This window comes from Protopterus annectens, chromosome 5.part1 (genome assembly GCF_019279795.1).
Source record: "Protopterus annectens isolate FY-2018-M chromosome 5.part1, PAN1.0, whole genome shotgun sequence".
Lineage (NCBI taxonomy): Eukaryota > Metazoa > Chordata > Ceratodontiformes > Protopteridae > Protopterus > Protopterus annectens.
In genome coordinates this window covers 539,116,421-539,131,976 of record NC_056736.1, presented here as the reverse complement: position 1 = coordinate 539,131,976, position 15,556 = coordinate 539,116,421, and the positions used below count along the sequence as shown (strand labels likewise).

Genomic DNA, 15,556 nt, shown 5'->3' with positions numbered 1-15,556 from the left:
GATTGTTGATCTAGCACACCTGTTAACCATCTGTTTGCACTGAGCAAAGCATGTCTACCAAACAGACGATACTTTGTCCATTCACTGATAAATATGAAACTGATATATGTATGTATATATATATATATATATATATATATATATATATATATATATATATATATATATATATATATATATATATATATATATATACACACACACACACACACACACACACACACTCACACACACACACACACATTCATATAAACATAACAGGACATACATATGTAGGCTGAAAGAAAGAAATACAGCACCATCCAAAATAAATATGAGATTATTCAGACCTTTCAGGGTTTTCCTACAAATCTTCAAAAATTCTGAAAGTGCCTTTTTTAGGCAAGGCTCAAAAGATAAAGCCACCACCGTAAATAGCACAAGTAACCAAAAACTGAGGGTAATGCTACTCAACACCAGAAGTCTAAACCTCAAAATGGATGCACTCGAGGCACTCCTCAGTATGGAGAAAATTGATATATGTGCAGTAACAGAAACCTGGTTTAAGGCTCCAGAGAGCACCCCAGCACTACTAGGCTATAACTCATACCATACTTTTCGCCACAGAACCCGGACCAAAACACAAAAGGTGGGGGTGTATCCATATTCATTATGGATACCCACACCTCCAGGTTAGTGGCACAGCACAATGCTTCAGAGATCATCCATGTGCAACTAACAACGAGCAAAACTGCAATTCAAATTGTAGCTTGCTACAGATCACCCACCATGACCCAGGACCCCCATTCCACGTTTCTGGAGGCATTGGAAAATATGAAGGTCCTACCAAATGCCATAACATTGGGTGATTTCAATTACCCAAACATTAACTGAGAGAACTACTCAAGTACAAACTCCCTTGCCCAACGCTTCCTAGAATTTATAAACTCTAACGCCCTGGATCAACTGGTCAACAGCCCCACCAGAGGTGACAACATATTGAACCTGGTCATCACCAATATGAGCGACCGGTGTTCTACACTGGAGGTCAAACTCTCGCTGGTTAGATCAGACCATAGACCAATCACTCCAGATATCCACATTCCACCCCACCCGCAAACAAGGAAACCACTGTGAAAAGCTTTTCAAAAGCAAACTTCATGTTGCTTAAGACTGAGGTGGAAAGGTTCACAGCCCCCATACTAAAGGACAACGCTGTCCAAGCTGCTGAATCCCTTACAAAGGCACTCTTTGAGCACCTGCAAGAGTGCATGGGTCGTGCTATCTCAAGCAAAACCACGACTCACTCCTCCAAGAAAAGGAAACCAGTCTGGTGGACCCCTGCCATAAACAAGCAATACAACAGAAGGAGAAAACTAGTACAGAGAAGAGTAAAATCCCAAGAAAGAAAGACATCCCTGATCAGTATCAGCAAGAAACTACGATCCCTCATAAAATCATCCAAGGCTAGCTTCACAAAGAAAAATTGCCAAGGACTCCAAAGATAACCACAAAGCGTTCTTTACCTATGTCAAGAACCTAATTGGAAACTCTCAGATCTGCTCTGAGTTAGTGCAGAATGGCACAAAATACACTGAACCGACTGATATTGCCAACATTTTGGCAGACAGGTTTAGTGCAAAGTTCACCCCCCTCTCACCCCCTAAAGGGCCCATAACCATACCAGAAGAATGTAGAGCCCCGACAATCACTGACACACAGGTTAAAACAGCCCTATCCAAAGATAAAAATACAGCTTCAATGGGATCAGTCGGTGTCCCAGGCTGTGTCTTACACGGGCTCCAAAATGAACTAACCCCTCACCTAAACACACTGTTCTAACTCAGCTTCTCTACAGGCTACGTACCCATTGAGTGGCGCACAGCAACAGTTATCCCACTCCACAAAGGTGGAGCCACAACGGACCCGGTGAACTATCGCCCTATAAGCCTGGCTAGCCTGGTCTGCAAGGCTATGGAGCACATCATTATGGAATTCATTAACAGAGACATTGGGAACCTTCAAACATTGGACCCTACCCAGTTTGGCTTTGTTAAGGGCAGATCATGCCTCCTAAACCTGGTGGACTTCTTTGAGACAGTTACCAAGGCTTTAGATGAGGGAAAGGAGGTACACACAGCCTACCTAGACCTTGCAAAGCCTTTCAACACCATTCTCCATTCTGGTATTACAGACAAGCTCACCAGCCTGAACATAAACCCCTATGTCATGAGATGGGTTGCCAATTGGCTTATGGATAGAACCCACACGGTGAGAGTTGCAGGCTTTAGGTCCGACTCTAAACCAGATACAAGTGGTGTCCCCCAGGGCTCAGTCCTGGAACCCCTCCTGTTCGGTATATACTTCTCCAGAGGTACAGGCAAGCACAGGAGGACTATGGCTGACCAAGTTCGCAGACGACTGCAAACTGGGGGCCATAATTGACTCTCCAGCTGATACAGACATCCTCCAGAAGGGTCTCACTGAGATGGATACCTGGTGTCAAAATCATGGCCTCAAGCTAAATGCCAAAAAGTGCATAGTCATCCCCTTTGGAAAAAAGAAAGTACCTGTGAACTACCACATACATGGTAGTCCCCTAAATACAGAAAATGTAATAAGGGATCTGGGGACCCAAGTAGATAGCAATCTCTCCTTTGATAATTATATTGCCAAGGTGGTTAGAAAATCCTTCTATGTGGCCCACCTACAAACAAAAGAGGTTATTGTGCCACCCTACCCATCACTCATCAGACCCATCATAGAGTACAACATCCCATTTGGGATGTACCTTACAAGACACCTGTAACAGCTGGAAAGACCACAGAAGTACCTCCCCAAGAAGATTACTGGCCTCAAACAGATGCCCTATGCAGCCCGACTAAAGAAACTCCAGCTGTACTCAGTTGCATACCGCTTACTCAGAGGTGATCTCTGCCTGACATACAAGGCCATGTCCAACCCAGAATTGATGAACATGCTCCACCTAAAAAAAAAAAAAAATCTCCAACAGCCACATGCTCTAGGGATCTAAACCTCACCACAACAATAAACCTCACCACAACGATAAATAGGACGTGCTGGAGGGATAGATTCCTGTCCCAGAGACTCCCTATGCTTTGGAACAGGATTCCAATCTACATTAGGCACAGCCCCTCACTAACACTCTTCAAGAGAAACCTTGACAAGTGGATGGGAAACAGAAAATTTATCCCGGGGATCACTGCAGTGGCTCTGCTGGACAGAGGCACAGGGAACGAATGACTCTGCTGGACCGAGGCACAGGAAACTAATCTAAGGGGGTGGCGAAAGCCAACACATTCTGGCTAGGCTTACTTTAGATGCCCTCGGGCAGATAGCCTAGTACTTACCTATGAACCTATTTATCAAGCTAGAGTGATAAAAGACCAAAGAAAAACAGATAAGGCATTTCATTATGGTAGACAGTAGACATAACACTTTTACTCTCTTATATGTTAAAAAACAGACCACATCCTTTCAGTATAGTACCTGCTCAAGAATTCTTCGGCAACGCTTCTTTTCCGACAGGTTTACTCTGAAGAGTTCTTCTACGGGCCGGTAGTTGTGAGCATCGAGAATGTTACTGTAAAAGAAATGTTATTACTGACATGGTATCTGTTTCTGTGCATAACTTATTTACACAGACACACACGCATGCATGCACTCACTCACAAGCACACACAAAAGCTCGTGCAGGAATGTTCCTGTAAAATAAAATGTTACTACTAGCATGGTATCTGTTCCTGTGAATAACTTATTTACACACACACACACACACACACACACACACACACACACACACACACACACACACACACACACACTTGCTCTCTTTCTCTCTGAACTCAAACAAAAAGATCAATATAGTTATAAATATAAAGACTGTGCAATGGACATGATATTTCAAGTGTTTCAAGTAAGAGTAATTGGATTAATAAGCAGTTGTTATGGTTTATACATCATATACCCAAAGCATACACCTGGGAACTATGTTTCAGAAAATTACAAATAGCAGAGGTCTGAAAATCTCATAATTGATCTAGATAATTCACACAATCTATTGTAGCAGGCCTCATTCCCCAGTCCATATTATGAAACACAATGTCAGCAAACACAGAACCCACTAAAACTAACATATTCTTTTACTTAAACAATAATTGAAAGCATATACCAGTTTCGTCAAAAGACTTCTTCAGTATGGTAACACAAAAATTCAAATTTAAAATATTTTATCATTTCCTGAAACTGGCATCACAACCATTTAATTCTTATTTAAATGTTTTATCAATACCCAAAAAGCAAAATTGAGCACTCAGATGCTCATATAAATGCTTAAACAAAGCATTAGATTCTCACTAACATTTAATGTCACTTAAATATTCAAATATGTGTGTTTTAAAAACCTGAAGGTTCTTCTAACACAAAAAGCAGAGCAAGCACATGTAATAAATATATAACCCACTGTGAATTGCAGATAATCATAGTTTTTAATTCATAAACAATAGCTGTATTAGCTGATGAAAATTCCTAACTTCCAAGGACACCAGCACATGCAGTACATGCACCACATGGAAATCATCCCTTTAAAACATGACCATCTAATTTTGTCTGTACTTCATGCTACACCCACTTCTTATAATGGTTAAAATAATTTTCTATACTTTTACCATGTCTATAGAAAAAATAATATTTGTTAGGAAGAATTTCCAAAAATGTTTTGTCCATTTGCAAGCTGGACCAATTTTTGTTAACAATTTGGCGGGTTGATTCAATATTACTTCCAAAAATTGTAACTAATCTTAATTTTTGTCCACCACTAACAGTTTTTGTTAATATCCTGATAGCTCAATAATTCATCTCTAGATTTATTGCTGGTATTGCACAAAGCCTCATTTAATATTTTGGGGTCATAACCCCTATTCATAAGTTTGTCTTTTCGGCTTTTCCCGGTTAGGGGTCGCCACAGCGGAACTCCGGTCCGCTAATGATTGGCAGCAGATTTTTATGGTGCCGAGTTGCCAGCCCGATGCCCAACCATCAGCAAAGGCACGCCCATTCATGCATGTCTTTCGGAGGCCACTCGACCGCGGGGAGGACATGCAGACTCCACACAGAAGGAACTGCAGCCGAGAATCGAACAGGCGAACCTCTTGCTGTGAGGCAACAACGCTGCCGCTGTACCACCACGGCTTCTAACCCCTATTCATAAGCCTGAATGTTAAATCTTGACTAAAATTCTCATAATCTTCTGCCTCAAAACAAATTCTCTTCATCCTATAGTACTGCGATAAGGGGATGTCATTAATTACATGCTGCAAATGACAACTGGATGCTTGTAATAAAGAATGTTTATGAAATTCTTTCCTATATAAAGAGGTTTTGACAGTTCCATTCAATTTCTTTTCAACTAATACATCTAAAAATGAAATTTTGTATGTATCATAATTTAAAGTAAAACAAAGACCCAACTAACAAAAATTCTAAATCAGATGTTCAAACAAGCCAACAATCATCCAAATGATGCCAAATATCAGTGGAATCAATATAAACATTACGACTAATGTCATATATCAAAAATTGCTCCACATACCCCATATATAAATCAGTGGGTCTAAGACACATGCTCGACTAGCATATGTCCGAATCACAAAACAGCGAACACACATGCACGAAAGAGCTTAACATCGAAAAACGCTTCCGTGTATGTGTAGTTCAAAAAAAAAAATCTACGTTTCTGCAGGGGGGCTTTGCCCCCTCCCACATCCCCCTACTTTAATATTCTCACTCCGAGATCACATTACAGTGGGGAAAAGGGAATTTTCCCTTACCCGCACTGTAGTCCGATCTACGAAACAGGCACACATACACGGAAGCGCTTTTCGATGTTAAGCGCTTTCGTGTATGTGTGTTCAATGTTTTGTGATTCAGACATATGCTAGTCGAGCATGTGTCCGGATCCCAAATCAGCATATATGGGAGCAAAAGAAGCTCCCATGGCAGTTCACTGTAACTGTAAATAACATTCTTGCTCAAAATAACAAACATTCTTAGTAAGGACAAGTTCATTTAAACACAAAAGTCTTGAAACCTGGACTATATAAATTTATATTATTTAAAGTACAGTTGTGTACACTTACCATAAATGTAGATGTTCGAGTGTATTCACTGTTGCAGTCATTACATTTGGGTAATCTGCTGGCAGGTTGCCCTCAGTCGGCCTGAATTCCAAAGTTTTGGGTCCTGCGTCGGTTGCTGTCTCCTCTTCCATGACGTCAGGTCATCAGGGGTATAAAACAAGCAGCCGACGCCATTTTCTTTAGTTTTTCTTGCCCCAGATGTCAGGTGCCCCCAAAAGGGTAGCAAAAATATATACATAAAAACTATATATACGTGCATCAATACAAACTTTACCTTCATCTACAAGCAAATACATCACAAAGATTGTAGAAGATAGATAAGGAAAGATAAACTCCAGAATGAAAGGGGGATGGCGGGTGGGTAACCTGGACTGCAACAGTGAATACACTCGAACATCTGCATTTATGGTAAGTGTACACAACTGTACTATGTTCTTCGTGTTTCACTGTTGCAGGCATTACATTTGGGTAGAATCCCAAAGCTATGGATGGGAGGCTGGAGCTAAACAGCATTAGGTGCGGCTATAAGGCCCTGCAGAACTGCAGTGGCAAAGCCTGCCCTGGACTTAGAATAGAGAGGCAAATGATAATGGTTTGTAGCAGAACTCCAAGTAACAGCCTCTAGAATGTCTTTGGTTGGTACTCCTCTGAGAAAGGCTGCTGATGTAGCTGCAACTCTGGTGGAATGAGACCTAATGCCCTTGGGCACAGGTTTGCCATGGTGTAAGTAGGAGAAACGAATGCAGTGGCTTATCCACTTTGAAATAGTCTGCTTTGAAATAGCCTTTCCTTCTGATCCTGGAGCACATGCCACTAGTAATTGCTCAGTTTTTTTAGAGCTTTAGTCCTGCTCAAGTAGAATCTTAGCTGTCTGTGTATGTCCAAGGAATGCAGAATTCTCTCCCCCCTTGTTCTGCAGATTTGGACAAAAGGCTGGCAGATGAATAGTTTGGTTAAGGGCCACACTGGAAACCACCTTAGGCATAAATGAAGGATTTGTCCTCAGAGACACTCTGTCTGGGTAAAATATGATAAAAGGCTCAATGGCCATGAGGGCCTGTAGCTCTGAGACACTTCTTGCTGAAGTAATTGCTAGTAGCAGAGCTGTTTTCCATGACAAGAACTTTATAACATCAGTAGCAGCTGGTTCAAATGGAGGCAGGGTGAGCTTTTCCAACACATAACTGAGGTCCCATGCAGGTATTGGTGATCTGCTAGGAGGCCTCAAATTTTTGGCACCTCTAAGATACTGCTTTAGTAAAGGATGAGAAAAGATTGGTGGCTCTGTATTGTAATGAGCCGAAATGGCAGAGGCATGGATTTTAATTGATGAGAAAGATGGGCCTTTGTCAAGCATCTCAGTCAAGTATTGTAATATCCGAGGAATATTTGGTTCTGCTGTATCAGTTACTTGTGCTTGATTCCAAGCACAGAATCTCTTCCATTTATTAGCATAAGATTTTCTAGTACTAGGCCTTCTGGCTTCCAAAATGACATCCATCACAGCTTTACTGAGAGGTGCTAATTGTATAACTACATGATCAGCCATGCTGCCAGGTTCACTGTCTGGAGTTGATTGTGCAGGATCTGATTGTTTTGCTGGGACAGTAGTTGAGGTCTTTGAGGTAAGGTCCAAGCTGGGTATTGAGACAAGTTCCTTAGGATTGGGTACCAGTATTGGCGGGGCCAGTCCGGGGCAATTAGTATAATTTTTGGTTTCTCTTGTCTGACTTTTAGTAGGACCCTGGGAAGAGGAGGCAGAGGAGGAAAGGTGTAAACTGATAGGTTTTTCCAACTGAAGTATAGGGTGTCCACTTTCCATGCTTGTCTGGGATAAGTCCTTGTGCAGAATTTTTTCAATTGATAATTTTGACGAGAGGCAAATAGATCTATGTCCGGGCTCCACCATTTCTTTGTGATCATGCTGAAGACTTGTGGATCTAGTTTCTACTTGTGAGGGTCCATAAGGTTTCTGCTTAAATCGTCTGTCAGAGTATTTTATTTTCCTGGCAGGAATTGAGCTTGAAGATGTATTTGGTAAGTCAAAGCTGTGTCCCACAGTGCCATGGCTAATCTGCAAAGGAGGTATGAGTGCGTGCCCCCTGCTTGTTTATATACCACATAACTGTGGTGTTGTCCGTCTTTATCAGTAGTTGTCCTGGATGAAGTATGTCCTTGAAGGCTGTTAGGGCATTTTGAACAGCTAGCATCTCTTTTTGGTTGATATGTAGATGCATTTGTTTTGGGGTCCATATGTCCTGAATGCATCTTCCTGCCATGTGGGCCCCCCAGGCATAATCTGATGCATCTGTTGTTAAGGTTTGGCTGGCAGGGGGTTGAGTGATGGCCCGTCCCATGTTTTGGTGACATGCCTTTGCCCACCATAGAAACTCCTGTTGTAGGCAGGGAATGAGAGGAATCATTGTTTCCAGACTGTGACAATGTTGACTCCATAAACTTTTTAGGTACCACTGAAGTTTCCTCATATGCAGTCTTGCATATGGAATCAGTAGGATGCAGGATGTCATGAAGCCCAAAGCCTGCAGAGTTTGTCTTGCAGATAACTGGGTTTTTGTTGCCATCAGTTTGAAGTAAGTAGTCAGTTGCCTTTATTTGTCTGGCGTGAGGTAAGCCATCTGGGCAGTTGTATTCAAGCTTGCTCCCAGGAATGTTATCTTTTGAGAGGGTACAAGTTGTGATTTATTTTCGTTTATTGTGTAACCTAAGCATGTTAGAAGGCTTTTCACAAACGCCAGGTGTTGAAGAAGAATGTCCTTGTTCTCTGCTTGAATGAGACAGTCATCCAAGTAAGGATATATTTGTATACTTCTTTGTCTGCAAAAAGCAATTACTGGTGCCAGGCACTTTGCAAAGACCCTGGGCGCAGTAGATAAGCCAAAGGGCAGTGCAGAAAATTGGTAATGCATTAAGCCAGCCTTGAATCTGAGGTATCTTCTGCACGATTGCCTTACTGGGACATGCAGGTATGTCTCTTTTAGGTCTACTGTCAACAGCCAAGCATTCTTGCCCAGCATGGGCAGAAGCTGCTTCAAAGTCAGCATTTTGAATTTTGGAATGTCCAGGTATGTGTTCAAAATCGATAAATCCAGTATTGGCCGCCAGGCCTTGTCCTTTCTGGGTACCAAGAACAGTCTTGAGTAAAAACCTTGTCCTTTTTCTGTTCTGGTACTGGCTGAATGGCCCCCATATCCATGAGGGACGTAACTTGTTTCTGTGCCTCTGCCCATTGATTTTTTGGCAGATCCGGCCAATCATTTGCCATTGGCAGAGTATGGAAATGGAATCTGTATCCCTGTGATACTATGTTTAGCACCCACTTGTCCTGGGTTATTAACTGCCAATTTTGTACAAAAAGTGCTAATTTTCCCCCTAAGGGTGCTACCAAAAGGTAAGTGCTTGGTGAAGGCAGAGGGAAGTCATTGGGACTGTTTTCTGTAGGCTTGCGCTTTATCTCCTCCAGATTTGGAGGTAGAAGCGCCCCACTGCTTTGACCTGTAAGAATCTTGTGCCTGGTATCTGGAACCCTTAGGGCGTCTGGATTTGCCCCTTTGAGCTCTGTCTGACACAGGAAAGGACCAATTTTCTGTAGGTCAGTGTCTACTGAATCTTGGTGGCTGCACTTGTAAGAAGTCTTTTACACTTTGCATAGACTTAGCTTTGTCTTCCATTTTCTTTAAAACCTCTTCTGTCTTAATACCAGAGTATCATGCTGTAAAGGTGCAGCCAGTAATTTAGCTTTAACATGATCAGGCAAATTTTGCTCTTTTAGCCAGGCATGCCTCCTAATCACAGATCCAGTAACTGCAGCCCTGCAAGAGGCCTCTAAGGAATCAAAACCACATTGCAAAGTATGGTTTCCAACCTGTTCAGCTGCATGCAATAATTCCTGCAATTCTTTATTTTCTGCACATTCTGAAATTAACATAATTTTCTGTTTCAGCAAACCCATAACATGCTGTTGATACTTGAGCATATGAAACTGGCAGTTTAAGGCCCTAATTGCCGAGGTTGCAGATGTATAAACCTTTTTTCCCCATCTATCCAGTGCCCTTGAGTCTCTGTCAGAGGGGGTAGGATTTTTTGCTGTTGAGGCCTTAACTCCCTTTGGACCCTGTGAAATAGTTTCAGGATCAGCAGCAGGGTTTCTAAATAAAAATTTGTGTGAGTCAGGGACCCTGTAATATCTGTCAGGCTTGCTGGGAGCCGGAGGTAAGGAGTCAGGGGTCAAGCTTGACTTCGAAAAACACATCATCCACAATGTCTAAAACAGGGGGTATGGCTAAAGGCCTGTGCTGAGGGAGAAGAAGGAAATCCCTGAGCCTCTTTTTTGATTCTGAGAAGTCTTGACTCTCCAGTGAAAATGCTCCCTCAAAGTATGCAAGGTTTCTCCAAATGAATAATCCTCAGGAGGTGATGCAGATGGTATAGACTCCTCTGCATCAGAATCTTCATAGGGAGGTATAGATAATTCCTGATCAGAAGAGGAATCAGAAAAAACAGAAACCTGATCTGAAGATTCATAGTCAGTGTCTTGCCTAGGCATCTTATCAGGAGGGGGTTGGGAACCCCTGATCAAGGTAGTAAGGTCTTCAGCCATTTTGATCATCTGTTTTTTTAGGCATAACGGCCTGTGCACGTGGCTCATGCATCGGGTTTTTTGTTTTAGAAGTTGCTTTTGTCTTTGGTTTTGCCGCTGTCATCGGTTTGATATAAAAATGTTGAGGTCTGAATACACCCTCAGAAGCTGGTGCCTGCGCAGTGGCTCCGGACCCATCCGAGGGAGATACATCCGTGGGTCCAATACTTTGAGCATCTCGCGGCGTGCCAGACTCCACATGGGTCTCGGTAGGGGCCTGCAACTCGAAAGTAGCGGGTATCAGGGGCTGCAAAAGCACCTCACTGAGTACTGGCGAACCGGCGACTGGCTTAGGAGAAGCTTTATCATCGGTTTTGGACTTCGACTGTCTGTCTCTGTCATTTTCTTTGCGTTTTTTATGTACTCCGGTATTCGGATTGCTATCCGACGACATTTCTGGGAAGTTAAATCTGTTTCCAAAATACTTTGAGGCAAAAATATACAGACGCTTAATAGTGCGTTGGTTAAATCTAGCACAAAACTGACAGCCAGGCACATTGTGATCAGGGCCTAGGCAAGGAATACAGTATAAATGGAAATCCTTATGAGGTATTTGCTTCCCACAAGTAATACAATTATTAACTTTTTCTGACATCAGTATGGAGCAAGAAAAACGTTTCCCCAACGGGGTACTTAGCTTTAGTGAAGACTTCGGTTCTGAAACTCAAACTCAAATATTTCAGGAGTTACCCGACCGGCACTTGCGAAATGCTTCTGCTTCAGGCACCGCGCGGCAAGAAAGACTGAAGAAAATGGCGTCGGCTGCTTGTTTTATACCCCTGACGACCTGACGTCATGGAAGAGGAGACAGCAACCAATGCAGGACCCAAGACTTTGGAATTCAGGCCAACTGAGGGTAACCTGCCAGCAGACTACCCAAATGTAATGACTGCAACAGTGAAACACTAAGAACATCCAATATTCCAAGGCTTGCAATCCATACAAATGTGAAATATTTATCATCAACCAATGATAAAAATCCTAAATGTCTTGCACCAGCTTCGTTTCAGGAACAGGAGCAGTTGGAACAAAATGCACTTGCATAAAATTTGACCTGTTAGTAACAGCCTGCATTTAATTGCTGGAACCTGTGTTCCTTCCAGACTATCTGCAAATATACAGAGCTGAGTATATTTTTTTTGGTTATAGAGTTTGTTAACTGTTGCTTAGATCTCTGTTAAAACTGTTGTCTCCCTGTTCTGAATGACTTATCTGCAAATATACAGAGCTGAGTATATATTTTTTGGTTTTAGAGTTTGTACTGTTAGTTGTTGCTTAGATCTCTGTTGAAACTGTTTTGTTCCACCCACCCTCCCTATTCTTGGCTTGTAGTTTAAATTTGGTGGCTTTTGCAGTTGCCCACCCCACTGTAGATTTGATCTGGGACACTCCTCCAGTCCCATCTCTTTACCACATTCTACCTAATAAACTCTTTCTGCACTTGCTTTTAGTCCTTTTTAATTTAACTACATTTTTTAAACTGTGTTTGGTCTAATATTGCTACATACTCAAGTGTGCTAGCTTGCACTGTTTGTGTATTGTTTTTACTAATGTTTTTGCTACTTTTCTGTATAAAAAAAAAAAAACCTGTAAGCCTGTTTCCTACCTTTTCTGTAACTAGTGTTCCAGATACAGATTTGCTGTATCCAAGACTGTATGTAAGCTTCTGAGACCCCCCCCCCCCGCAAGCCTTTCTGTGTTGGAGGGAAGCCTTCTAGCTTATCAGTGGAAGTGGTAAACACTAGGTAACCTGTCTACCACATAAGGACTGGTTCTGGCCCAGAAATTGTAATTATTGGCCGTTTGGGCAATCTCTTCCATCTCTCTCAATTTTCTGATTTGAAAGCCTGCATTTGCACTTGTTTCTGTCCTGTAACTCGTCTAGTGCAGATACAGATTCTTACTTTTAGCACTGAATGGCGCACAGCAACAGTTATCCCACTCCACAAAGGGGGAGTCACCACTGATCCCGGGAACTATCGACCTATTAGCCTGACGAGCCTGGTCTGCAAGGCCATGGAACGTATCATCATGGAACTCATAAACAAAGACATTGGTAACCTCCAAACTCTGGATCCCACCCAGTTTGGGTTTGTGAAAGGCAGATCATGCCTCCTGAACCTGATCGACTTCTTTGAGGCAGTCACCAAAGCCGAAGATGAGGGTAAAGTGGTTCACACAGCCTATCTTGACCTCGCCAAGGCTTTCGACACCATCCCCCATTCTGGAATTATAGCTAAACTCACTAAACTAGGTATAAATCCCTACGTCACAAGATGGGTTGCCAACTGACTCACTGACAGAACCCACACTGTAAAAGTTGCAGACTCCAAATCTGACCTCAAAGCAGTGACAAGTGGAGTACCACAGGGTTCCGTCCTGGGACCTCTCCTGTTTGGTATCTACTTCTCTGAAGTACAGGCTAACACAGAAGGCCTCTGGCTAATGAAGTTCGCAGATGGCTGCAAACTAGAAGCCATAGTCAAGTCACCAAATGATGTGGACATCCTACACAAGGGCCTCGCTGAGACAGACGTCTGGTGTCAGAGCCATGGCCTCAAGCTCAATGCCAAAAAGTGCAGTGTCATCCCCTTTGGTAAAAACTCTGTACCCATGAACTACCACATAGGCAGCAATCTACATAACACCGAATGTGTGATAAGAGACCTTGGGACCCAGGTGGACAGTAGTCTCTCCTTTGATAGTCACATCACACCTCATCATAAAAAGGTTCTCATCCAGGGAAAAAAGAGGTCATTGTTCCCCTCTACTTGACACTCATTAGACCCATTATAGAGTACAACGCCCCTTTTGGAATGTACCTCTCAAGACATCTGCAGCAGCTGGAAAGGCCACAGAAGTACCTCACAAAGAGGATTACTGGCCTCAAACAAATGCCCCTACACTGACCGCCTCAAAAAAACTCCAGCTTTACTCCGTAGCATACCGCCTACTCTGAGGTGATCTCTGCCTAACATATCAAGCTATGTCAAACCCAGAGCTGTTGGACATGCTACACCTAAAGAAATCCCAATCCCTCTGAGCTACACACTCTAGGGACCTAAACCTTGTCACTACAATAAACAGGACATGCTGGAGAGATAGATTCCTGTCCCAGAGACTTCCCTTACTCTGGAACAGGCTACCCATCTATGTCAAGCAAAGTTCTTCATTAGCACTTTTCAAGAAAACTTGATGAGTGGATGGGAAATGGGAATAGGAAATACACCCCGGGGATCACTTCTGTGTCTCTGCTGGACAGTGGCACAGGAAAATAACTTTCTTGGATGGCGTAAGCCAGGGAACCTTGTTGGCTACGCTTACGTAGGCCCTTGAGCCGATAGCCTAGTACCTACCTATGAACCTATAATGTTTTAATGTCCAAGTTACACATATGCCATCCTATTTCCACTTGGGTGTCCTGTAGAGTGTTCAAAAACTGTTGTATCACTGATCCTAGACCGAATAACGGGCAATAAAGGTTTTAAATACTATGTTAAAAAGCTGAAAAAAGTTCCGTTAAAGAACCAAACCCTGCCACAATAGGATGCCCCGGGGTTTAAGAAGATTTTTATGATTCTTAGGCAACATAGGTTCATAGGTTGGTACTAGGCTATCAGCCCTAGGGCCTATACAAGCCTAGCCATAACAATTCCCTGGCTATTTCTTCCCACATTATTTACTTTCCTGGACCCCTGTCTAGCCGGGCGACTGACGTGATCCCTCGGGTGAATTTCCTTTCTCCCATCCAATCGTCAAGGTTCCTCTTGAAGAGGTCCAAAGAGGCACTCTGCTTGACATGTATGGGCAATCTATTCCAGAGTCTGGGGAGTCTCTGGGTCAGGAACCTATCCCTCCAGCATGTTTTGTTTATTGTGATGACAAGGTTTAGATCCCTGGAGCGTGTAGCTCTGAGGGATTGGGATTTCTTTAAGTGTAGCATGTCCAACAGCTCTGGGTTTCATAGGTTCATAGGTTCATACTAGGCTATCTGCCCTAGGGCATTTATAAGCCTAGCCAGAGTGTGTATGGCTTTCGCCACCCATTTTAAATTAATTTTGCTATGCCCTTTTTCGAGGTTAGTATACTGCGCTTCTGTCTAACAGTGACACAGAAGTGATACCCGGGGTAAACCTACGATCTCCCATCCACTCATCAAGATTCCTCTTGAAGAGAGTCAATGATGGACTCTGCCTAACCTGGACTGGGATTTTATTCCAGAGTGAAGGGAGCCTCTGGGTTATGAATCTGTCCCTCCAGCATGTCCTATTTATTTCAGTGCTGAGGTTCAAGTCCCTCGGCGTAGCTCAATGGGATTTGGATTTTCTGAGGTGCAGCATGTCCATTAATTCCGGGTTGGACATGGCTTTATAAGTCAGGCACAGATCGCCTCTGAGCAGGCGGTATGCCACTGAGTAGAGCTGGAGTTTCTTTAACCGGCAGCATACGCATCTGTTTGAGCCCTTGATCCTCTTGGTGAGGTACTTTTGGGGTCTTTCCAGTTGTTGCAGGTGTCTGGTAAGGTACATCCCAAAAGGGCATTGTACTCAATTATGGGCCTGATGAGGGATGAGTAAAGAGGCACGATGACCTCCCTGATCTAGATGTGAATCCCTTCATGATTAGGTGGGCTATATAAAATGTTTTTCTAACCACTTTGGCCACGTGGTTGTCAAATGAGAGATTGCTATCAACTTGGGTCCCCAGGTCCCTAATTACTTCTTCTGTACTTAATGGATTACCACCTATGTGGTAATTTGTG

General features: G+C 42.9%; 1 protein-coding gene across 4 annotated transcripts in view; it reads right to left on the bottom strand.

Moving 5' to 3' along the window:
- Nucleotides 1-15,556, bottom strand: part of PROSER1 (proline and serine rich 1) — a 781,917-nt gene that overhangs the window by 335,139 nt on the left and 431,222 nt on the right. For all 4 annotated transcript variants that reach the window (XM_044073158.1, XM_044073159.1, XM_044073160.1 and 1 more), the window contains exon 5: nt 3,490-3,583. In XM_044073158.1, coding sequence (XP_043929093.1) covers nt 3,490-3,583 — 94 coding nt within the window. The remainder of the gene's footprint in view (nt 1-3,489; nt 3,584-15,556) is intronic.